This window comes from Puma concolor, chromosome B1 (assembly GCF_028749965.1).
Source record: "Puma concolor isolate L17-30 chromosome B1, mPumCon1.1.hap2, whole genome shotgun sequence".
NCBI lineage: Eukaryota > Metazoa > Chordata > Mammalia > Carnivora > Felidae > Puma > Puma concolor.
Genome location: NC_141670.1, coordinates 148,424,690 through 148,450,564, shown reverse-complemented (window position 1 = coordinate 148,450,564; position 25,875 = coordinate 148,424,690). Strand labels below are relative to the sequence as shown.

The 25,875-nt window shown below is 41.7% G+C and overlaps 1 protein-coding gene across 2 annotated transcripts in view; it reads right to left on the bottom strand.

Annotated features, from left to right (window-relative positions):
* Positions 1-25,372, bottom strand: part of ADAMTS3 (ADAM metallopeptidase with thrombospondin type 1 motif 3) — a 266,497-nt gene extending 241,125 nt beyond the window's left edge. The window contains exons 1-3 of one of the 2 annotated variants that reach the window (XM_086704875.1): positions 24,650-25,372; positions 23,334-23,361; positions 3,282-3,691 (exon numbers count right to left, since the gene is read on the bottom strand). In XM_086704875.1, coding sequence (XP_086561001.1) covers positions 3,282-3,691; positions 23,334-23,361; positions 24,650-24,718 — 507 coding nt within the window. In that variant the 5' untranslated portion in view covers positions 24,719-25,372. Of the gene's footprint in view, positions 1-3,281; positions 3,692-23,333; positions 23,362-23,791; positions 24,067-24,649 lie in introns of those variants that run through there. The other variant, XM_086704876.1, reaches the window with a different exon arrangement.
* Between the last annotated feature and the right edge of the window lie 503 nt (positions 25,373-25,875).

Genomic DNA, 25,875 nt, shown 5'->3' with positions numbered 1-25,875 from the left:
GGCCCATTTCAAACTCACATAGCATGCCACAGGTTACATAAGAGAAAAGAGATGTAAGGCGTTTCACTCAGAAGGCCTTGCTATAGAGCCCCCAATCTTAGTGAAAAATAAATACCTATGGCTGTTTCTTATAGGCAACAGCTTGAAAGGACACATGTAGAAAGTCAGATCACTGGAATGCCATCTAAAATCAACATAACCAAAAGGATTACACTTCTAGTCCAGGTAGAGCTTCAGTAGAGACTTAACTATATACTTGCTGGGCTGGGATTTATCCATTGGTCGATTATAATCAGAGCCTCCCAGGGGTACCTGGGTGGCTCAGTCAGTTAAGCATCTGACTTTGGCTCAGGTCATGATCTCACAGTTCGTGGGTTGGGCTCTGTGCTGTCATGTGTGACAGCACATGTTGGGCTCTGTGCTGTCAGCTCAGAGCCTGGAACCTGCTTTGGATTCTGTCTCCCTCTCTCTCTTCCCCTCCCCCACACACACTCTGTCTCTCTCTCTGAAAATAATAAACTTTAAAAAAAATATTTTTAAAAAGTCAGAGCCTCCCAGGGCAATGGCTTCATAGCCCATCAGGTTAATCCTCAGGCATCTATGTTATCTCAGTATCCCAGCTTCCCTTTCTAAGGTCAAGAAATGTCAAGCTTAAATCCCTTCCTTGCCAGTTAAAGGGGAAAATGGGCTCAGGAATCAGCCAAGTTTATTTACATTCCCTTCAATTAAACTTCCTACTTCATCTCAGCTAAGGGCTTATCCCATCCAATGCAATCCTGCAATTCTTTGAATTTGTCCCCAGCTCAATAAAGTGGTCCTGGTGTTATCCCTCCAGTCTGGTGATGTGCTCTCCGTGACCCTGCTCACTGCTCTTCCTGCCCTCATCTTCACTCCTCCTCCTGGCACATGGCTACTCTGAGCTGGAAACTCTAGAAAAGGCCTCATTTCACATACCCACATCGTCAGCACTGCCTTCTCTGCAGGCCAGACCCACCCTTTTCCTGGATCAAGCTGAAGGTCTGAGCCACTTATCTCTGGCTCAAAACTCTGTCCTATCCATAAACTCTCTCCAGAAGATATTTCCCTTAACTACAATTTTTCAAGTTAAACACGACGCTACTCTACATACATATGCCAAATATTTTGACACTTAAATTCTATGGCAAATTTGACGTCTTTGAGCTGTAGGATGGTAACCATTATTCCTTTCACCATTTCACAGTGCCTAGAATAGCACTCAATCCATTACTGGCTCCCACAAACATTATTTAATTAATTAACTGATGGGTCAAATAATGGAACAAATGAATACTTGCAATGTAGTACAGACCCGCACTCAACATCCATGTATACATGTTTACACTGTATCTTAAAAGTGAGAAATTAAAGAATCCTAATAATTAACATTCATTCCTACTCTATATTTTCCTCTTCCTTATAACAATGTGTTATTGCCCCAGATTCTGTCTCTGTGATTAGATCATTTGACTTGTACAGTAAGAAAAATACTGATTTCTCGGTCAGGTTTAAAAATGCTTTCTTTGCCTTTTTACCTTCCTTAAACTGATTTTCAAGCTAATATCCCACATCTTGGGGCGCCTGGGTGGCGCAGTTGGTTAAGCGTCCGACTTCAGCCAGGTCACGATCTCGCGGTCCGTGAGTTCGAGCCCCGCGTCAGGCTCTGGGCTGATGGCTCAGAGCCTGGAGCCTGTTTCCGATTCTGTGTCTCCCTCTCTCTCTGCCCCTCCCCCGTTCATGCTCTGTCTCTCTCTGTCCCAAAAATAAATAAATGTTGAAAAAAAAAAAAATTAAAAAAAAAATCCCACATCTCAAATCTTAACCAGGAAAATAAAAAGTACACACTTTTTTATGCTAGAAAACTAAAAAATAACACTGAATTAAGTTTTACACTCAATATATTTTACTTACAAGTATTATAAAACAGTACCTTTTATATAATTTATTTTCTTTTATATCTTAGTAGTACTGAATCAAGCTCTCTCAATGAATTACTTTAAACTTAGTCCTCTAGAAAGTGTTTCTTTATTTCCCAGTCAGTGACTTCATAATTCCCATCTATTCAACCTTTGTGTAGAATGAGAAGAATTTGAGAGATTCCTTATGCCTTCAGACCCCAGAATACCACCTAGCACCAAATGTGAGCATATATATATATATATATAGATCCTAACCTAATGGAATCCAACTTGAAAACATGGACCTGTTCTATTCAGTTTTCTGTGCGGGCTTTTAAAAGCCTACAGAACATCAGGAGGCAGTACAAGACTGTAGAAAAAAAGCCTAAAACAATGACCTAACTAGCATTTGATAAAACATATGTATCATAACTCCTCTGGGTTGGGCCTATGCATAGAACAAACAACAATAGCAAAAAATTAATGGTATTGTTGGAAGACCAGCCAAGGTAGAATAATCACAAGCAGGAACATAAGGAATATTTTGAGAACTCCCAGAAGAGTGACAAAACAAAGGGAATAGCTCTGAACTCCCAAGAAACAGCAGCCTGGCCACCATAGATAGAAAAATGGTTGCTTTTTTGAACAAAGACTTGGAGTCAACTGTGGATGGAAGAGGCATAAACACTGACACACTTTTCAAATGGCATCTGGAGATACAAAACAAATAAAAATATTTCACATCTGCGGGGTATGTAAAGAAGGGTCAGTTACTACTGGCCTCAACAACAAAACTGAAGGGTAATATATGGGTATTTTAGTTGAAAATAAAGAAAAAACTGATTCAAAGCCGCAATGCAGAAAGAACTACATCTCATGTTTGTAAAGTAATGCTATTTGAACAAATTCTGACAAAGTATCTGCTCATTTCCCATTTTAGCATTCTGTGGGGAAGTGAAAGAATGCATTCAAAATACTTTCTTTAAGAAGATATCCAAAGTTTCCACATAAGAAGTGAAATACTATCATTTTGGAGGAATCTACATTTCTTTAGAAAATTTTCATAATGCTTTGAAAGAAATAAGGAAATAAAATTCCCCAAAGTAACACAAGTGAAAATATAAGCAAAAAAAAAAAAAAGATAAAAACAGGTTATCTTTTGTTTCTTGGAATAATGTTGTCTTCATGTCAAAATTAAGCCAACGTACACATCTTGGACAGTAAAATGCTTTCTAATGCTTCTTCCTGAACTTAAAATATAACAATAAGACTTCCTTTCTACCTCTACCTACTAAGCCACCCTGAAACCATGCTGCACTCCCTAACACCTGCAAACACACACGCACAAAAGGGAATAAGTCTTACCAGACCATCACAGTTGCTAATGGCAACAGAGGTTCCTGGAATGTCCATGATGTCACCAACATAAGCACAGTTAGTCTGCAAAGGCTCTGTTTTCCAGATTCTTTCTGAAGAATTTCCTGCTTGATGATCATTATTGGGATTGGTTATATTCCCAGGCACCAGAGAGGTCTCATGCCATTCCACAACAGCCCCAGGAGCTACCAGCTGAGTGTTGCGCTTTAGTCGCAGATGAAAGTCTCTTCCGAATGCTGTGATGTTAAAGAACAATTGCTCAGAGTTGGAAGACACGTCCCTCGTTGACCTCTTTTTGTGATTTGCAGAAAGAATATGGGAGAGATAGTGTCCTTCAAAATCTGTGCTGACTGGAGTCACCAGTTCATACTCTCTCTGTCTCTTTAATTTTGGTAAATCTGTAGGGTGAAAAATAGAATTGTAGAAGCCTGTGCAACAAGAGAACACAGGAGGACAAAACATAGGCATAAAGTGCCCACCTCACAAGACTGTACCTCAACTTGCAAAATATATATGTTCCCGAACCATCTCCTAAGTATGAAATTTTGGGAACTTAAATCATTTCTCAAATATATTTCTGTAACTCTGTGTTCAATGAATCATTTTATTTTAAAAAATGTATTACAATGTGAATATTCATATCACATTACATGTTTGAGGATATAATAAGTTTCCATAAACTATATCTGGCTTGCTTATAATCAAGACATGCTCCCAATTAATTTATTACAGGCACAACTGACACCTGCTACAAATGTTTAACAAACTTGTTATTAAATGTAGAGGAAATTTTTTGATTGTTTTATTTTTTCCCTTTAAGACTCCTAGAAGTTTTACTGATTAAAATAGCAACCTTATGTTGCATTTACCATAGGCCTATACTTTATACACTGTAGTTTATGGTGCTGTCGTTTACACATATTTTTTCCATCATAACAACCCTAACAATCACACTTCACAGGTGAGGAAACTGAGATTCAGGAAGTATGTGTCCAAGGTCAAGCAACTGTGAAGCACAGATATGAATCCAAGTTATATCCAAAGCCCATACACTCATTCTGCTACATTTGAGTTGTGCTCCATAAATCACAGAACATTTTTAGAAAATGAGAAGAATGGGTAAAAAAAGTAGAAATCATAATCTATAAATTGAATACGGAGATGCGGGTTAGTTAAGAGCAAATGGCATTGTCATTTTGCACCATATTCCTTATGTGGGACAGATACTTGTTTTTTGTTTTTGTTTTTGTTTTTTAATTTTTTTAACGCTTATTTATTTTTGAGAGAAAGAGAGAGAGACAGAGCACTAGCGGGGGAGGGATAGAGTGAGAGGGAGACTCAGAATCCAAAGCAAGATCCAGGCTCTGAGCTGTCAGCATAGAGCCTGATGCGGGGCTTGAATTCACGAACTGTGAGATCATGACCTGAGCTGAAGTCGGAGGTTTAACTGACTGAGCCACCCAGGTGCTCCAATACTCATTTTAATATGGATGTGTATTTGGGGCCTACCTTACTTACAGCATAAGTGACCACCTACATATTAAGCTTAATTTCACAATTAATTGTCCTAGTTTAGCCAAATGTGTTATGTCTGCTAAAATGAAAACATCCTTGAGAAAGATAGCACATTGAATAAACCACTTATCCCTTACTAGAAATGATTCTAAAGCAAAAGACCATGGATACTGGAAGAGAAAATGAGGAGGACAAAGATTTTCGAGAAAAGAAGGCAAGCAAAATCTGATAACAGAAGTTAAAAAGCTCCCCACCTTCATGATTCTAGCCTAAGACCAGTCTTGCAGTGTGTAAAAGTACCCTGAAAAAAATGATATGATCCACAAATACTTCTCTCCTAGAGGAATTGCGTGTATGTCATCCAATAAATGAAAGTGTAATGCCTCATAACTGAACCTACAACCTATGATCTGAAAGTATCCTTACAGAATATTTTCATTGTTTTCCTGCATTTGAAATACTTCAAACAATGTATAAAATACCAGAAGACAAATGAAGGTATTTTGCAACTTGGAAATTCTTTGAGTGCATGTTTGTTATCATTATGCCATTTATAGTGACCAATGTATTTAAACAAAATATCCTTCTTTATCAAGTGCACAGATCAAATGACCCTGCTGTAAATATTTACTAGGCAGAGGAGTGAGGACTGTCATATCACAGAGTAAAATGAAGGCCGACTCCAATACTGGCAGCGACAGCACACGATCCCTGTTTCGTAGGCTCTATCACAGCCGAAGACTTGCGCGAGGCATCAGCGTAAGCACAGACCCAAAGATGTGGCCTCTCTTAAAGCCAAATCCATGGGGAATACTTTTGTCGCTTCTGGTTTATAGAAAGAACTCTAAATTTTATGGAATAGACTCAAGCATCACAGGAGCAGAGTGATGGAGGGGACAGTTTCCACAGTAAGCGATGAATCAGGCTCTTGGATGGGGACTGACAAAGCCTGTCCCAAATTTAAGTTTCAATTCCTTAAGGACAGAAACTTCCCCATTCAGCTTGCTAATTCCAATGTCATCTAATACAAGATTTTGTACATGCCAGGGTCTCCTGTCGGTAGGATCTGTTTAACATGTATTAAGTTAGTGATGCAGGTCACCAGAGAGCCTTTGCTTTGTCTGTGCTGCGACACTCCAACTCACAAGACAAACTACCCAAGGCCCAGGGGTGTCTGGCTGCACAAGTAATCCCAGTTATAACTCGTTCTCTAACCATGTGTTTACTCTTTCAAGGGAAGGAGATTTCCCATCTCCACTGAAGGGAATTCACACAACCAAAGTCTAGACAATATACTGATGCCTGGATTAAGTGACCGGACCACTAGAAAATTTAGGGAGAATTCAAGGAGACTCCTCCACACCCACGAGGACACGCAGAGCCGCAGGCTTACGGCAAACCATGCATCCCAGACTCTCTGGGACAGTTCCATTTTTCCACTGTCAGACAGTATGCTCTGCATTTTTATTCAAAATAAAGACGGCCTATTTCTTTAGAGCCTTGTCTTCTCTGATGCTAAGTGACAAATCATTCCAAACATGCATACATAAGACACACTGCTGAAATTAAACCTGCCATGGGTAATCCTCCAGTTGGGAAGTAAGGTAACCAAGGGAAAAGATGCACTCAGTAAACCCTCAGGCCACCATCCCCCTGGACAGTAGCTGGCAGAACTGACAAAGGAGCTACCAGGCTACCTGCCTTCATTGGCAGGATAAATACTGGGCACTGAGCTTTATGCTCATGACTCTCCCATCCCTCATTCTCACAACAATCACAGTAGGTAGATGTTATTATCCCTGAGTTACAAATGAGAAAGCAAGCCCGGAAGGCTTGACACGTAGCAAGCAAGAAGCCGAAGGAAAATTTCAATTATGATCATTCTGACTGAAGACCATGCTCCTGTGCTCTTACTCACTTCAGAATAGATGGAACATCTTGCTGCTGATTTCTAATTTAAGATCTGACTTATAAAGGAAACCCACCACACGAATGACAACGTCGTGTCTACTCGCAGCCAGCCAACCAATTTTTCCTCCAGCGTAGCTTCAAACATTTCTGTAAAAGGCTCTCAAATCCTCCGTCTTTGGGAGAAAAAAGGGGGCGGGGGGTGAGGAAAGCTCAGAGCTATCAAAAGTATTTTAATCTCAGATTATAATTACACAAGCAAATTAAATTATATCCAGTGTCAATTTACTATAATTAGAAATGACACACTTCATAGGTCCAAATACTTCCACAAAGCAGCACAGCCTATGATTAAGGAAGGAACCACACTGTCGGGAAGCAAGTTAAGTCAAAACAAAGAACTTTGCTTTCTCTTAGGCTCAGGGTCCTCAGGTGTTTGTTACCTGGAGGCTAGTAATAGTTCCAACTTCACAGACTTAGAAAGAGGTTTAAATGAGATTATGCGATTATGCAGAAGATGCAATACATATTAGCTACTGTTAAATGTAAGTCGGCTACGCATTAAAATATTGCCCATGTGCAATTTTAAAATGTGAAACTATACAACTGTCAGCAGAGATGGCTAAGGGCCACAGCAATAGGTATGTAAAGGTTTTCGTGGGCCATAAATTCTACAAGCACAAATGGGCAGAGCCACTATAAAGCCACACTGTGGTCACTAGGTACCCAAGCAGCACTCAGATGCAGTGAACCTTCCCCAACCACCTGGTGTCTACACACACATGGTCCACCTCCCTCCAGGTGCTGTGGATGAGCTGTCTGTGATCTTACCCAGGAGCAAATCCTCCAGTTGTGCACCATATCCTAGTCCCTCTGGCCTTTGCAAAAACAATTTCTGCAACTGTCCTCTCTTCTTTCCTCATCAGTTTCCCCACTTCACTAGATCATTCCCACCATCAAACTAGTAAGCTGCCATCCTATCTCCCATCTTTAATAAAAACCCTCTTGACGCCACAGTCCTCTCTAGCTGATACCCCATCACTTCACTACCCTTCATAGCAAAACACTTGAAATGACTGACTACAACAGATGTCTCCAAGTCCTGTCTTCCCATTCCTGCTCTTCCTTAAGCCTGACCCAATTAGGCTCTAGAGGTCACTAGCGACCCCATCTTGCTGAAACCAATGGCCAAGACTCTATCTCCTTACTTGCCGTATCAGCAGATTCTGACCCAGCTCATCTCTCTTTCCTTCTTGAAGTATGTTCTTTCTTTAGCTTCCAGGACATCTTCTGGCTCTCCTCTTTCCTCAGTGGTCTCCCCTCCATCCTCCATGACTGGCTTAACACCACAGTGCTGCAGGACCTGGTCCATGGACTCCTCTCTTCTGCATCTACCCTCCCGTGCATGGTGAATTCATCCCATCCCATGGGTTTGAGAGTGCCTTCACAATCCTTCATCTCCAGCTCCAGCTTCATCCATGGGCCCCTCTGTTGTCAACTCCATTGCCTATGGATCCTCTCCATGTAGACATTCCCTAAGCATCTCAACTTAATATTTCCAAAAGTAAACTTCCTATGTCTCTCCTCCCAAATCAATAATTGGCAACTCTATCCTCCCAGCTACTCAGAACAAAAACTTGACTAAACTATCCTTAGCTCTTATCACCTCACAAAACAAATCTTTCAACAAATTCTAATGACTCAGCCTTCAAGATATCTCCAAACACTGACCATAGCTCACCACCACCCCTGCTACCACCCCAGTCCAAGCCAGTGGTCTCAGTTCTGAATGTGCTGCATACCTGTTCTCCTTGCTTCCACTCCTCCTCCCCTTTATAAATTATCCTCAAAATAGAGCTAGAGTCATTGAAGTGGCAAGACAAGGCACTCTTCTCAAAATCCAACCCAAAGTAAAATGGGTTTTACTCTGTCCCACAGCCTGACACTGAGAATTCTCACATCTCAAGGTTACTCACTGTGCTTACTTTCCCCTGGGATCTCCTCCCGAGGTGACCTGAATGACTCACCTGTCCGTTCCTTCAGGTTTTTGCTTTAGTGTGGCCCTCTCAGTAAGGTGTGTCCTGTCTATCCCCTTAGCCATTTTACTTTTCTTCACAAAACTTGACAGTATCTGACATCCTATACTTGTTTTCATGTTTACTTATTCATTGTTTCTCCCACTAACATATAAGCTTCAGGAGGGTACAGATTTTTACCTGTTCTCTTTACTATTGCTCTCCAGTGCCTAAAATAGAGCCTGAGGTCACTCAATAAATACCTGTGAATGAATGAATGAGAGCCAAGTTTGAGCCTGAGGGTGTACCTAAAATTAGAATGTACCATCTTTCATCTTTTCCCCAAATAGTAATTTACCACCAAGCAAAGACAGCCAACTACACAAGTTGTCATATACTTCTATAGCCAGAATTTTGCTTGCACACATTGTATCTATTTCTCACAACTCTTGCTGACCAGTAAATCAAACATTTCATAGTATCTAGGTCTTATATTTAACCTACTAAGGACCAAAAAGTAGATCTAACCATTAAAACCGACCTCCTGGAGTGCAGACAGAGAGACCTTCAGACTTAGAAGCAAGCAGCAGGAAATCAGTCCTACTCTACAATCCCTTTAGATATTCACAGAATATCTCTTCAGGTCAAAAAAAAAGAAAAAAAGAAAAAGACCTTGAAAATCATCTCATCTTTGCCTCTTTCTTACAATAAAGGCATCTCAAGTAGATTGATTTTTTTTTTTTTTTTTTTAAGTTAGAGGTGGAATGCCTTTAACCTGCTCCTGTTCTCTGTGAAGAGAGATCATTCTCTGACTCTTCTGGGCCTCTCCATCCCTTGCCTCACCCTTCTCCCCACCCACGCCCCTACCCCACCCCCTCACCCGAACTCCCCCACCCCACTTCCTGCCTCATGAAGAAGAGTGATGTATATGATTGATAGGTCTCGGAAAATAAGAAGTTTGCAAAGCTCAGAGACTCCCTCCTCGTTCTTCTTCTGGGTAAGGATCCTGACAGGAGACACATTGTCTTCCACCTCAGCAGGGGTGAGCCCTACCCTAGCCCAGGGGGTCTGACACACCCCACCCAGGGAGCACACTTCCTATCAAAGTGAGAGCCCCCTGTTCCCCCAGCCTTATTTGCAAAAGATATTTTTACCATATCTTTGTATTTGCTATTTCTAACCTGTTCCCTCAAGCCAGTAAGAGGGGTATGTTTACATTCGGGATCTCCTCAGAAACTCTAACTACCTTTAAGAAAAAGTGTTGTCACGTCTTCACTGGATGACTAATCATAACACTAACAATTCTTCGTGTCAGAAAATTAATTCTCTAAATTCCTCATTTGAGAGTTTGACTTGATGCCTTCTTCCTCTTTGTGCTGAATGAAAAACACATTCTGGGGTGTGTATGCGTGTGTGTGTGTGTGTGTGTGTGTGTGTGTGTGTGTGTGTGTGTGATAGTTGTATAGTCTGTACACACGTACAAATATTAAACATAACTTACAAAGTATTTGAGGAGGCAATCTGTGTTTCATATGCCTGAAGACCTTTTAACTGATCAGACTTTCTATTTTAATGTCAACCACATTAGAATTTTCTAATCGTTTCAAAATTTTTATCATTTCTGAGACTTTGGACACTTTTAACACGTGTCTGTGTTTCAGCCAAGTATTTGCACATAATGGGCAAATAGTAAATATAGGTTAAAAAGAAAAGAGGCACTTCCCTCAAACTGAAACTTAAACATATCAGTTCTCTGTCTAGAATAATGTGTTGTCCCCTCTCTGCACCCCTAAAATATCTAAGCCAAATTTCTCATTTTCACCTAAATACTCAGCTTGCCTTCCTGATGTCACTGTTTCTGTTCATGATGTGCTGAGTCTCGGAAACCCCTAGGCTAGAACACTGACTTTATTTCAACTCCCCCCCTACCTCCAGCCCCATTTAATATCATTCTAGTCCTCATGATTTCTTCTTAGAAATTGCTCTCAAACTAATCCCATCTCTTCCAATCACTTTAAGTCCTCCTTGCTATACACTGCAAACCAACAAGGTACCACATCCAAAGTCCCGGACATAATTTCTCACTACCAAATATTATATCAATTGTACCAAAATACTGTCTCAATTACTGCCAGGAAAACTATTTTAAAGTCCCACATTTAAAAAGCTTAAATTCTACTACTTACTACCTTTGTGATTTTGGTCACTTAAGACTTTCATGTCAGTGCTCATCTGTAAAATGAGGATAACAGCATCCCATTCATAGATTCATCAAAATTAAATGGCCTAGGGGCGCCTAGGGTGGCTCAATGGGTTAAGAGGCTGACTTCAACTCAGGTGATGATCTCACGGGTCCTGAATTCAAGCCCCTGTCAGGCTTTGGTGCTGACAAAGAGCCTGGAGCCTGCTTCAGATTCTGTGTCTCCCTCTCTCTGCCCCTCCCCTGCTTGTGTTCTGTCTCTATCAAAAATAAATAAACATTTAAAAAATTGTTTTTCAATTAAATGGCCTAATCCAGAGTGGCTCAGTCAACATTAGGTATTAATATTGCTATGTTGTTCTCTCTCAAGAGTTTCAATGCCCATCATTACATCAGGATAAAACAGATTCAGAAAATTGATGGCTTTTTTCCATACTAGACATGAAAATTGCCGTAAAGACCTCTACTAATGAAATCCTCTCACTTCACAAAATAAGAAGCTGAAACTTGAAGACGGGGTAACAGAACCCAAATCAAAACTGAAGTGTCATTGAAGGCCCTCCGCGCTCTGTCCCTAACTTCTTTGCAATATCATCTCCCGTATTAGCCTATTGAAATATTCTAATGAGCTCACTATACCCAACTTAATCATGCCTGCCTTTAAAGTCCTACTCAACTGTTGGCCCCCAGGGAAAGGACTGCGGCTTTCTATCTATACAAATCCAACCTGGCCCACAGGGCCTATCTCAAGGCCCATCTCTCCCAGGAAACCTTCCCTGCTATCTTGTCCAGAGTACAGACTGACGGTCTAAGTGTCTTAGATCTCATTCTCATGCTTTGTCTGGATAAAAGTTACAAAAATCTCTATGGGTGAAAAGTTATATGCTTACGTCATGTCCTTTCAGAGATTTTAAGTTCCCTGGGGCACAGGTGTGGCATCTTAACTATGCTTAAATGTCCCCAGCATACAACAGTCTTTGGAGGAAAAAAAAAAAAAAAATCAATGGCTATTTTTGGGAAGGTGGATTGAGAGGGAGAGCTTTCACTGTATGCCATTGTGCCTGTGATCTGGGATCATCTTAATACCTTCATGTATTCAGTCACAGAAGCTCACAACTGAGGACAGGCAGCTTGGTATCTGTCTATGTGTTGTGGAATGATACCCAAACATCTCCTAGAGATTACTAAAGGCCCCTAGCACATTTCAAAGACCACACTATAGAACAGTAAGAGAACAAAAGCATTCAGTAGCACAATCAACATTACAAAACCTCAAATGACTACAGTACAAAGCTCGCCCATATCACAGCAATCTTTAGCTAATCTAATTAAGCCCAAGCTACAACTGGTACACAAAATATTGGAGTACTTGTGGTTGATGCAATGTGGTTTGAGTTCCCAAGCAAGGAAGGGAGCAGGGAGGGTATGATGGTTGAGTACTAAAGGTCTGGAGTCGGAAAGCACTGTGTTTGAATCCTCATTTCAAGCTGATGCACATTTTGCCATCTGCAAGCAAATTATGAAAATTAAGGCTGACAGGTTGTCAAATGAGGGTAATAACTGGGCTCAAATAAGGTGGTAAGGCACATAAAAGGCTTATACCAGCTATTAAGATTTTAATAGATGAAAAATGAACTGATGTTATTATCACTGTGACCATCACCATCTAGCTAGAGCTATGGAAGTTGGAAGTGAACTGAACATTCTTTCCACCTGCCAGTACCTCTCAGGCCTCACCCACCTCTATTCCCGCCCCAGTCTGGTGTTTCTGATACGGTTAGAAGTAATCTCCAAGCTCCATGTCAACCCAGGGCCTGAAGTTCAGGCAAGCTGTAAGAACCCATACTCTATTACCCTACCCAGATGCTGAGATTCTCTCCCAAGAACTGGTTGATTACTATAAAGAGACAGTTCACACAGGCAATTTCCTTTTTCAGGTATAAACTTTCAGTATGCAACAATCTGGCCAAAAGAATGAAATCGAATAAGCATTTTCAAGATCTGCTAAAGAAGCAGCTCCAACAACAACATTTCCAAATCCTGAGCTGCAGGTAGGAGAATGACTTTCATCAGAAATGACAGGAGCCAGCTGCTCCAGAAAAGATGTGAGCAGGGTGACGAGTGGACGTTAAAGAGGGCACCACACACTGAAGGGCTTCCCAAGGCTGTAAACACAAACAGAGAAGGGGACCCATCTTCATTCAAAGGCAACTAAAAGTTAGTTGTGACACATGCTAAACTTCTGAACACAGCCAAATTCTTTTCCTCACTTCATCTCCTCTAGGCTCTTATCACCGCAAGCCGGAGAAACTCTTTGAAGTCTTTTATTTTCGTTGCAAACCTACTTTCACAGTCAAACATTTTTCATCAAGCTATTGGAGGGGAGAAAAAAAAAAAAAAAAGCTTCTTTTTTTTTTTTTTTTTACTCATTAAGAAAGAACAAATAGTTGTGAACTTAAAAATTCTCCTCATTTTTTTAAAAATCTGGCTTTTTCATAAATATTTGTTGCAATTGCACAATGTTTATGCTCAAGAGAGTCACTTAGGAAAGAACAGCACATTCTTTGGTGTTCCAGAACATGACACCAGGTAAGAGAAGATCTTTGAAGAAAAAAAAAAAAGTGAAAAAAAATGTTTTAAAGAAAAATGTCCAAGTATTTTCTTTGTTTGCTACATGTTAAAAGGATCAAATAATCAATAACAGAATAACAAATAGAGGAGTCTTTTGGTTTTTGTGTTTTTTTTTTTAATGTGAGGCCCCAATGCCAAAATGTTAACATTCTGATCTTAGCTTTAAAGAAGGACGTCTACCGGTTATATTTATCATCACTGGAAGTTTCACAGACTCAAGAGCTGTATTAGACATTCTATACATTAATATTTCTCATACGTCTCACAATTTTTTGATAGATAATACCTTGAAAGACTAATATTGAGCCTAGAATTTAAAGCCAGGGAAATGAGCATTTGTCCCCAGGGCCAAAAGCTTAGGAAAATATGACAGATAAGAAACGTGAATAGCATTTTAAAGGTTTTCCCTGAAGCTTCCTTGTGGTGATTATATTTTCCAAATCTAAAGTCGTCTGGCTCACAGTATGACAAAGGTATGAGAAACTGGGACAGTCCACTGGGCCACTCTAGTAGCTTCCTATTGCTGTTGTAACAAACTGCCACAAACTCGGCCACTTGAAACACAGTTCTGGAGGTCAGGAGTTATCCTACAGTTATCTACAGTTCTCCTACAGTTCTGGAGGTCAGGAGTCTGCAATAGGTCACATGGGTGTTCACAGGGCTGCATTTCTTCAAGAACCACTGGGAATAATCTGTTCCCTTGACTTTTTCCAGCTTCCAGAGGTCACCTGCATTCCCTGGCGTATGGTTCCCTTCCTTCATCTTCAAAGCCAGAAACATCAGACCAAGTCTGTCTTTTGCTGCCATCTCTCTACTTTTGTCTCTATGGTCTCCCTCTTCCACTTCTCAGGACACCCCCCAATAATCCAGCATAGTCTCCCTATTTAAAGGCCAACTGGAGCACCTGGGTGGCTCAGTCAGTCAAGAATCTGACTCTTGATTTTGGGCTTAGGTCATGATCTCCTGGTTCATGAGATCCAGCCCACATCCAGCTCTGTGGTGACAGCGTGGAGGCTTCTTGGGATTCTCTCTTTCCTCTCTCTCTGCCCCTCCCCTGCCCACATGCTTGCTTGCGCTCTCTCTCCCACTCTCAAAATATTTAAATATAAATAAGCATTAAAAAATAAATAAATAAATAAATAAATAAATAAATAAATAAAGGCCAATTGATTAGCAACTTTAATTTTATCTGCAAACTGAATTCCTCTTGCCATGTAACATAACATATTCACAGGTCCAGGGATTCAGATGTAGACCTATTGTGGTGGGGAGGGGGGAACATTATTCTACCTACCACAGCCATCAGATCCCATACACTGTGCTGGGAGGCCCTTACATGTGTTCTCCTTGGCATCCATCATCCTTTTTCTTTAACTACAACCCAGTATTCCCTCAGGTAACCAACCCACATTCCACTCTCAGTCCCTATAAGTCAAGAGTAAAATGTCCCAATTCAGGCCAATCAGGGCACTGCATCCCCTGACCATAGAGAATCGTTCAAAGCCAAGTAGCCAATAAAAGCCCCTCCAGGAATTTTTGCTGAAGCTGTCAAAAAACAAGTGTTCTGTGGGACGCCTGGGTGGCTCAGTCAGTTAAGTGTCCAACTTCAGTTCGGGTTATGATCTCACAGTCTGTGAGTTCAAGCCCTGCGTCAGCTCTGTGCTGACAGCTCAGAGCCTGGAGCCTGCTTCGGATTCTGTGTCTCCCTCCCTCTCTGCTCCTCCCCCACTCATGCTCTGTCTCTGTCTCTCAAAAAATAAATAATCATTAAAAAAAAAAAAGTGCTCTGCTTACTGGGGTAAAAGGTACAATGACAGCTCAGAGATGCTAGTGACAGTCTTTGCCACAACCTGAGCCACCACCAATCATATCCTGATAAAGAAATAAAGCCAAAGCAGGAAAATGAGAAAGAAAGAAGAGTAGAGGGAGGAAAGGGAGGGATTTCTGACATTATTTGAGCCCTCAGTTCAGCTCTACCTGACTTTGATTACCTGATCAATTTTGTGTTCCTTAACCAGTGTCAACTGGGTTCCTGTTATTTCCATCCAAAGGAGTCATGATTAATATAGGAACTTTCTCTCAATGAAATGAAAAGGACTTTTAACAAACAAGGTGAAAAGAAGAAAGAATTGTGTCTTGCATACATGAAATATAGTTGGTACAGAATCCATATGGAATAACTGTTTTTGTACCATTCATTCCTTACCCAACTCCTCCCTCCACTGCCATATTCCAACGAATTAAGCAACACTATATTGAGTTACCAACATTAAGATAATACATGAAAATAGAACTCTCAAAGAGCTGTCACATGGTGAGTTGAGTGGTTGGAGAGTTTACAAGTCCTTGACACAGTAAATTAAGGTTCCTGGAAATTCATGGTGGTAGGCAGACCTATCAAAAATGTATGGGTTAGAAAGAGGTGGCTCTCACTGAGCAAAAGTGTTTTAAAAAGCACAAGACTAAGATATAGTACTAATAATAGCTATTGTTCTAACTTGCTTACCACGTGCCAGCATTTTATGAATCCTTTATAATTCTATGAAGTAAGTAGTGGTAATATGCCTATGTTACGTAGAAGAAAGTGATGCCTTGAGAAGTTAAAGTCATCAGCTAGAAAGTAGTAGAATCAGGCTTTTAAACCAGAGTGAACAGAGTCTGTGCCCCTGACCATTTGATAGAAGCAAGGCAATGAATACTAATAGGTCCTCTCCTGGATATGCTGGTTATGTTTTAGATTAAGGAATGGACTTTACATTCCTTAAGAAAGAGAACTCAAACTCATATGAATAATGACTTCAATCATTCTTTTTAATTTGTATGCATACATATATAAAAATATAAGTACTAAATATGAAGAAAATTTGTAGGAAATGGGATTTAACATCTAAGATCCCAGTATTTGAAGATTCATGTATTTAATCCTGTTACTCCCTACAAGTTTCCTAAATGTTATTTTTGGTTTACCAGTCACTTCAAAAACAAGATAGACTGTTTCATGCTGTTCACAATTTATTCTAAATTCCATAAAGATTCATCATGCTAAATTTGTGGCAATCATTTTTATAAACAAGAAACTGACATTACCACAAAATCTCTCCTAAGGATTTACAGTTAGTCAGCAAAATCATATAAACATATTGGGAAAATTATGATGGATAAATTACATGTGGGAACAAAGATTCCTAAACTAGGAAACTCTTCCCATGCTTTACTAACCATTCAAAAGAATATACAGCTCCCAAATTCTATGAGGTAGATGAATCGTGTCATAGTACTAATAAAATTTACAAAACATTTTTATCAGTGCTCTTAAACCATGAACCAGGGTACTTGATAACTAGAAAAATAATTCATTGCATTTTTCAAGAGATGGCATAACCAAATATTTAAAAATTACATTCAGATTTAAGAAGAGCAGACCCAAAACTAATTTAAAATGGACATTTTAAAAAATCAATGTTTCCCTATACTACCAGTAAGAGTTCAGGTCCTACAAACTTCAAAAGCCATCTGCCAACACATATCATGTTAATTTGATTTTACTCAGCCAGCAGCTTCTAGAGCTTTCTCCTAAAGTAGTCATTTGAAAAGCAAGCTGTGTGGCAACATTCATTACGAGAAAATAGGTATTAATAAGTACATAAATTAAGGTTTATTAGGATAATGAGATTAAAATGATGTTCATAAGGATTTTGTAGTGATGTGGAAAATTTCGCTAAAATACCAAACAAAACAAAAACAAGTATACAAAAATAACCTACACAACATGTGTATTAAATGATGACTGGGTAACGGGTGCCTGGGTGGCTCAGTCAGTTAAGCATCTGACTTCGGGTCAGGTCATGATCTCACAATTTGTGAGTTCAAGTCCCGCCTCCGGCTCTGTGCTGACAGCTTGGAGCCTGCTTCCGATTCTGTCTCCCTCTCTCTCTACCCCTCCCCTGTCTCGTGCTCTGTCTCTCTCTGCCTCTCAAAAATAAATAAACAAGTAAAAAAAATAAATAAATGATGACTGGGTAAGAACATGCTAAATTGGTATTTAAGATGATTGTCAAAAATTAAAGAAGACAGTTATAATGGGCACATGTAAAACATCTATGTTCAGAAAGAAAACTAATTAAAAAGAATAATTAAACAATTTGTAACAATAGCAGCAGCACAGTTTAGGAGTAAAAGCTGATATCTATGGCAGCAACATGAAAAAGAAGCTTCCCAAAATTCTGGCATTAGTGTTCCACCTAAGTCATCACTGTTACTATATTCAATCCAAGTAGCGTAACCAAACTCTTCATATTGAAATCACTCATGATTTTACCAGGCAATTTGGCATCGTCCCTAATGGATTTCCAAGGTAATCTGGGTTGGCTCCCCGCAAGCAAAGAATGCTTAGAGATAATCATCCTGGAAGCAGAAGTGACCATGGGGATTTCTTAATATTTCTGAGCAATATTGTGATTATTTGGTACAATGGCAAGAAAAAACAGTGAAAGTAAGGGGAAGAAGTATTTCAGCTAAACAGCAATAATAATTTGCGGGTACTAAATTAACATGCTACACTTCATAACCTCTTCATCTACAAAGCTTAAAACATTTAATATTACCCATTTTGATGCTTAGTGGAGGGGTGGAAGCTAAATCAATAAAGTCAAGTGCACAATCTTTAGTTACAAGAAAGAACAATGGCTAAATGGGTAGCTATTCTAAATTTTACAAAAGATCCCTTTAAGTCACACTTTTTAGTATTGCTGCTGGCACACTGGGTTCATCGATTTTAAGCTTAGGTTATCTTCTTTCCCCTGATGCCTGGAACAAGGCAAATGATCTCAAGTAGACATTAGTGCAAAGTTAGTGGGCATTCCAAACCTGTACGTGATTCAGTTCAATTTGGCAAATCTTAACGAACAGACGAGAGACCAATAAACCCAGGTCCCTGAGCTTTGTGGAGTGCAATGAGAAGTTACAAGGAGTCTTGATAACATTGAATAATTAATTGGATAGCCATTATGACCATCGGCATTTTCTTGAGAACCAATTAAACCTGGAGAGGGGCACAGAACAAGAGCACTTAAGAAAATTTAGAACACAGGTGAATCCCAATATAATGCCCTGCTCACCAGATCTATGCATTGAATAACAAGTATTTGAGGACCCACAGGGCACCAAGCCCAATTTTATACACTGGGGATACAGCAATCATCAAGACAAACTGTTTGCTCTCATGAGGTCTACACTAGTAGAAATGCCCACTACGAGCCAAGGACTAGGTGAAGTGACTCACACTAAACCTTGAAAACCAAATAAATACCTGCAAATGATGAAAAAATATCTCTCAATAAACTGGATATTTGAGAGGACAAGATTAGCAACTTTATTTTGTTAAGAATGAAATGGAATGGAATTTGAAACTGGGAAACAGAAATAGGGCAGAGAAAGATAGATATGCCCTGATTCCAAGAGAGGGGGGTAAGCAAGGGAACTCAGCGCAACACCAAAGCCTCACAATGATTTTTCCTCTAATGATATTCAGGCAATATCTAAGTGGCAGCTTATGAAACAAAGGACTCAGAGAATTCTTTTGCAGATTCTCCAATTTCTACAAAGCCATGATTATTTCCTAAGCCACATGTGTCACAGAGCAAGGCTCCTTACCCAATCAGGCCAGCCAGTCAGCTGCCCACAATTACCTTAGGCATCCCACCAAGGCCATATTCTGAGTCAGAATGAAAGCGCTCCCTAACACGCCACAGAAGTATGTTAATGACCTCATGAATCACACACATTTACACAGTGCATACATATTCACACATGTACCTATATGCATGTATATGCATGTATGGGTGTATGTATATATACATAGATACATGTATGAGTGTATGTGTGTATGGGTGTAGATAGGTAGGTAAATTGTTCCTCTCTGGTTGACAAAGGAGCAGAGAAGTAGGTCAGAGATCAAAACCTATTTACCCGTTTTCTCTAGGGTGAATCATACTTTCCCACATATCAAGAGGGCATTTTAGGGGGCGCTTGGGTGGCTCAGTTGGTTAAGCTGCCACCTCTTGATTTCGGCTCAGGTCACGATCTCACAGTTTGTGAGTTCGAGGACAGAGCACTCATCGGTTCCTCTGTCTCCCTCTCTCTGCCCCTCCCCCACTCGCTGTCTCGTACTCTCAAAAATAAATAAATATTTAAAAAAAGTTTAAAAAGAGGGCATTTTCCCACTGGGTAGAGGGAGAAGGAAAGAACAATCGCCTGTCAACACACTATCTAAATCATATATCTATACATATTCTAACCTGCCGCATCACAACTGCCCTCTCTCTACCTAAATAAAAGCCTTCCTACTTTAGAGAGCTAAAGCATTATTAAGCACATTTTCATCATTTTCTCAAGCACATGTTGTGTCACTGTACTTAAAAAAAGCATTTAAAAACTGGCAAAATTAACCAATCCTGTCAGAAGTCAAGCAAATGGTTACCTATCATGGCGGGGGTGGGGTCGGGGGGGGAAGGATAGTGCTGAGAAGGTGACATCCATGCTAATACTGTTCCAGAAGCTAGTTACACAGGACTGTTCATTTCATGAAGAATCAGCAAGGGGTACACTCATATGCACTATCCTGAATGTATATGATACCTCAACAGAAACTATGTTTTTTAATTGAGCTTCCTAATAATTTATGGTTTGTCACTAATTAATATGTATGTCTTCCTGAGACATTAAATTATGCAGAAACTATTCAGAACCATGGACTCTTCTCTAGCCAATTTGGAGACCAAGAAGTTAATTAACTCTGCAAGCCTTATTAGTCTTTCCTAATTGTACCATTCATCAAATGGCACCTCTAAGAGTGGTTATATAAAACCACTGTTAAATTTATTATTGGAGGGGCGCCTGGGTGGCGCAGTCGGTTAAGCGTCCGACTTCAGCCAGGTCACGATCTCGCGGTCCGGGAGTTCGAGCCCCGCGTCGGGCTCTGGGCTGATGGCTCAGAGCCTGGAGCCTGTTTCCGATTCTGTGTCCCCCTCTCTCTCTGCCCTTCCCCCGCTCATGCTCTGTCTCTCTCTGTCCCCAAAATAAATAAACGTTGAATAAAAAAATTAAAAAAAAAAATTTATTATTGGAAAAAAATTACTTAATTATATGTAGAGGAGGGCATTTGACCAAACTTCCAAGCTGGCAACCCCCTTACACATGGGGACAAGGGAAAGACGTCTCATTACTACACACATTTTTTTTAATGTATTTTTAAACCCCTTTCAAGAGTTACATAAATGATTATAACCCAAAGCCAAATGATAGCTATACTTTTACTATCACAAGACTCATGAATCAAACCTATTTTTATCTTTATTTCTTTTCTTCACTCGACCTGAAAATGGTAAATAAAAGTGATAGAAATAAAAGAGAGAATCCCCATAAAGCCGAGGCACTTGGGAGTAAGCAAATCTCCAGCAACACAATCCAAGAGTCCCCTGCCCTCCCCTCTTCCATATTGCTATTTATCTTCTTCCTACCAAATTTAAGCACACCTGTGCCACTTCCTTCCCTGTAGAAACCAGCAACCAACGTGATTCATATTAGTAAAAGGAATGGGCCAAAGTCTAACTCAGGGCCTTTATTACAGGAGAGCATGCTGATTCTATCTGAAAATTTAATCAAAGCAATATATTTTATTCCTTTGATAGAATGGGTAATCTTTTTAAAAAAATTTTTAGGCTTATTTATTTATTTACAGAGAGACAGAGACAGTATGAGCAGGAGAAGGACAGAGACAGAGGGAGAGAGAGAATCGCAAGCAGGCTCTGCACTGCTCAACGGACTGAGCCACCCAGGCTGCCCCTAAAATGGATAATCTTAAAACCGCTTTAAAATTTACATATTGAAAAGTTGGGATGTGTAAGTAATCAAACGATTAAGCAATAAAAAAGGAAGATAACTTTCTCTTCTACTTGTTTTGAGGATTTTTTTTTTTAAATCCTTCTTTAAAAAGATATATGTTGGGGCTTGGGTGGCTCTGTCGATTGAGTGTCCGACTTCAGCTCAGGTCATGATCTCGCAGTTTGTGAGTTCGAGCCCTGCGTCGGGCTCTCCGCTGACAGCTCAGAGCCTGGAGCCTGCTTCGAATTCTGTGTGTGTGTCTCTCTCTGCCCCTCCCCTGCTCATACTCTGTCTCTCTCTATCTCTCAAAAATAAATACATGTTAAAAATTGAAAAAAAAATTTTTTTTAAAGATATATGTTGATGGCTAAATGTCATGAGTTACAAATGACAAATGTCTTCAAAGACGCTATATATTTAATGCAGTTCTCAGTCACTCTCCTCCCCTTTGTCCTATTCTTACTACTGAGGTCTAAGCTTGGGGAAGAGTTCCAGCAATGCCAAAGATTGCACACGACAGCATTCTGACATATGCAGATAGCCCGGATCTTAGGGTTCCTGCATTAGTTTGCAAGCATGAAATCCTCTTAGCTCTCCACTACGCACAACAGCAGGTAGCTGCAGAACCTCCCAAGTTTCAATTTCTTCAAATCTAAAAAGGGCACAATGGTGTCTCTACCTCATAATGGTTGTGAGAATTAGATGACATAATCTGCACAAAGCAATTAACACCGCCCGGAGCAGAGCACATAGGCAATGACACGTAACTATGTTTGCAGTAATCAAAACTTTCCATCTAAAAGATGACTTTACAATATCACTTGACAAATACAGAATTTACAGAGACTAATATTCTGCCAAAATGAAAATTTATCTTTTAAAGTAATCCAAATTAAATGTATATAAAAAGACTTTGAATTGAGCCTGTCTTCTGGCCAGATGACCTTCAGTCTCTGAATTCAGAACTATTATATTATTATAAACAGCTTCAAAAAAAGAAAAAAAAAGATCACGTGGACTTTGGAATGACCTGTTACAATTCACTTATACTCTCTGAGCCTCAGTCTTCTCACCCATAAAATGGGAGTAATTCCCACATCATCAGGTAATACTGAAGCTTTAGATGTTATTTGCAAATGCCGAGCAGTATCTTACACATTAGCAGATAATTGTTGTAAAGTAGGTGGAATAAGATAAGTCATCGGAGGGCTTATTTAAAGCTGGAAAAATTTTATGGGGCGCCTGGGTGGCTCAGTCGGTTAAGCGTCCGACTTCAGCTCAGGTCATGATCTCACGGTCCTGAGTTCGAGCCCCACATCGGGCTCTGTGCTGACAGCTCAGAGCCTGGAGCCTGCTTCAGATTCTGTGTCTCCCTCTCTCTCTAACCCTCCCCCATTCATGCTCTGTCTCTCTCTGTCTCAAAAATAAATAAACATTAAAAAAAATCAGAAATAAAGCTGGAAAAATTTTAAGAGAAAAATTTTCATCCTGTCTTTCATTTTTCCCTTCTTTGTAGCATTCTTACACTTTGCTTTCTGTTCTGATCAGATATACTCTTCCTAAAGCTACATACATTGATTTGACTTATCTCCATGCCTTCTTCCAATCTCTACATCATCTGCCAAGTACCTACCAGTGGCTTGTCCAAAGACAAGCCTGAAAAAATTGATGCATAAAAAATCCAACTGCAAATTTTTATACCACTTTAACTCAACCTGAGAAAAGTGGGACCTTCCTCCAGAAAGAGGAAGAGAAGAACAGAAATGTTCCTGGACAACGAATTATTTTTTAACCACCAATGGGAGAAATTTCAGAAACAATATTTTAATTAGCTAATTTCATCCCTTTCTTTCTACCAAGATAAGAATGACATCTGAGAACAAGGCTTACCTATTTGCACCATTTCTTCATTACCAGCCTGGAAAGGAGGGGGGAAAGTAAAAAGAAACAGTTACTGGGTTTCATCTTATCACCTCGTGCGTTTTATTTCTACCATTAATGCTTTTCAGGGGCTAATCAGGAGATGCTGGAGACGAGGATTGGTGCCTAAAGGCTGCACCTTGGTTTGTAGGTTCTTGGGGCAAGAGAATGAGCCATTTCAATAACAGTTTGTTACAGGGAGTTGTTTGCCCGTTTTAATTTTAATATTTATGAAGCCAGCAAAAATAAATACTGACATTCAATATTCTTTTCTTAAAACTCAGATACTGGGTGAGGATTAGCAAAGAAAATCTCTAGCTAGAAGGGGGCCTGAGGTATCAGATTTGAGGTCAAGAATCAACTAGACATTCTTCGAGTTTTTAACCTATGGCCAGACCAGGCAGAGCAGAGAAGCTACAAAAACTCACAGAGAAATTCTGTGCCCAAAGTCCCACCGGCCCTGAGCTGATGTGATTTACTACAAACGGCTTGGCTCGTCCCGCTGAGCCTTCTCAAGGACTCTTCTAGGCGCATCGGGCTTCACCTTGAGTCTCCAAAGGGTGGGTGGGGGCTGGGCCGAAAAGAAACAGAGCCGCACTCAACTTAGCTTTAAAAGAGGAGGAGTTGTGCAGAGGGGGAGGGGAGAAAAGCGGCCGGCGCCTCCAGCCTCTGCCCACGAAAACGCAGGGCAGGAAACGTCCCCAGCCCCCCTCCCCAACTGTCAAACCCCAGCCCGGCCGCGGTCCTCCCAGGACACGTGTCTACTGGATCGCTCCCTGTCCGGCCCAGGGACTTCCTGAAACCCCCGCCTCCGGCTGCCCGAAAAAGCTGTGAGTCAGTGAGGAGGAGAGAAAGCCCCGCGAACCCGACTCCGGCGGCAGCAGCCAGAGCACTGGGATCCCGGACCCAGCGTCCAGAACTTCATTCAAGCGCCCAGACCGCCCTCCGGAAAGGGGAAACCCAGATGGCCCGGCGAGGATGCGAATTGGCTGCAGTTTGTCACCAGGAATTGTTACGAATGCCGCAAAAGGGGGGGGGGGGGAGCCCTAGGTGTGACAAGCCTTGGGCTCCCAGAGGCAGAGTCATAACCCCCACCCTGCAGTGCAACCCCCCACCCCAGAAAGCCCCGCACGATGCGCCCAGCCCTCAAACACCGTTCCTGAACGCACAAGATAACAGGGAAGGGTGGGAGGGGGGAGGAGGAAAGAGAGGAGGGGAAAGAGGGGAGGAACTTTTTCGGGAAAAGGTTGGGTTTGAGTTTTTTCTTGTTATTATTTTCCACTTACTTGTCCATCAGCTGAAGTCCTAACCTCTACCAGAGCGGCTGCTATCAACCAAAGTGACAGGAGAACCATCACGAGTCGCGTTCACTTTTCAACTACTGGACAAAACAGATGCCCAGAGCAAACCCCCGCCCCCCCAAAAAAGAAGTTTCTTTAAAAAAAAAAAAAAAAAAAGGAAAAAGGAAAAAATGCAGAATAAAAAAAAAAACTGATCTTCTGTGATTTGCTTCAATGAAAATGAAATTTGAGCTCTGAGACTGGCCCCCTCTGCTCTGCAGTTCTTTCCACTTCACCTTCTCACCCCGTCCTCCCAAACAGAGTGTGCAGGAGCGAGAAGGTGCTGCGAGCCGGGCACGGGCTGCGCCGGGAGAGGGGGAAGGGACCAGGGGCTTCCAACTATCTGCGCCCGAAGCAGCTTTTCCTAGGCTTTTCGAGCACCATTGGTCCCTAAGGTTAGCGCGGAGAATGCTTGGGTGCCCTGGAGCACAGCAGGGGGAAGTATTAGCGAGAGAGACGAGCGAGCGGGAGCGGGAGAAAGAGGCAGCGAGAGGGCGACTCCGCCGCTCACACAGAGGTGGGGGCGGGAGGAGCCGAAGGGGAGGAGGAGGAGGCTGGCGGAGGAGGTGGGAGGAGTGGGACGCTAGCCGGCTCCTGTTGCTCGCAAAGCGGCGGTCTGCTGGCTGCCGGCGACCCGCCGGGCGCTAATAAGGCGGCCGGAGCCCCCCGGGCGGCCCCTCCCGCCGCGGCGCCCACGTCACGCGGGTCCGGGGCCGGCGCCCCTCGCGCCCGCCGGGATGGCCGGGGCGGGCGCGGCCGGCGCGGGAGGACGGCGAGTAGTGGGGAGGAGTGGAAAGGATCGCTCAGGCGGCCGGCCCCAGGCAGGGTCAGGGTTCCACACCGCTTAGGTGGGGGGGGGGGGGGGGGGGGGGGGGGCTCGTGTGGCCGGGGGTCGACCACTCGCCCTCCCCGAGATCCTGTCCTCCCCCAGAGAGATGGGCTAGGGGAGGGGGCGGTCCAGGGAAGCCTCGGGTCCCTACTGGCGGGACGGGCGTTGAGTTAATTATAGGAAGGGGGAGGGTCCAAGGGCCGCTCCTGGGCTTTAGGCAATTCACCTCCTCCAACCTCCAGTGTTCTCCCAGCCAGGGAAAAGCCTCCCCCGGAGAGAACCCCTAGAACCTCCAGGGCTCTACGATGCGGTCATCTGCTCTCCAGACGCCTACCACGTTTTG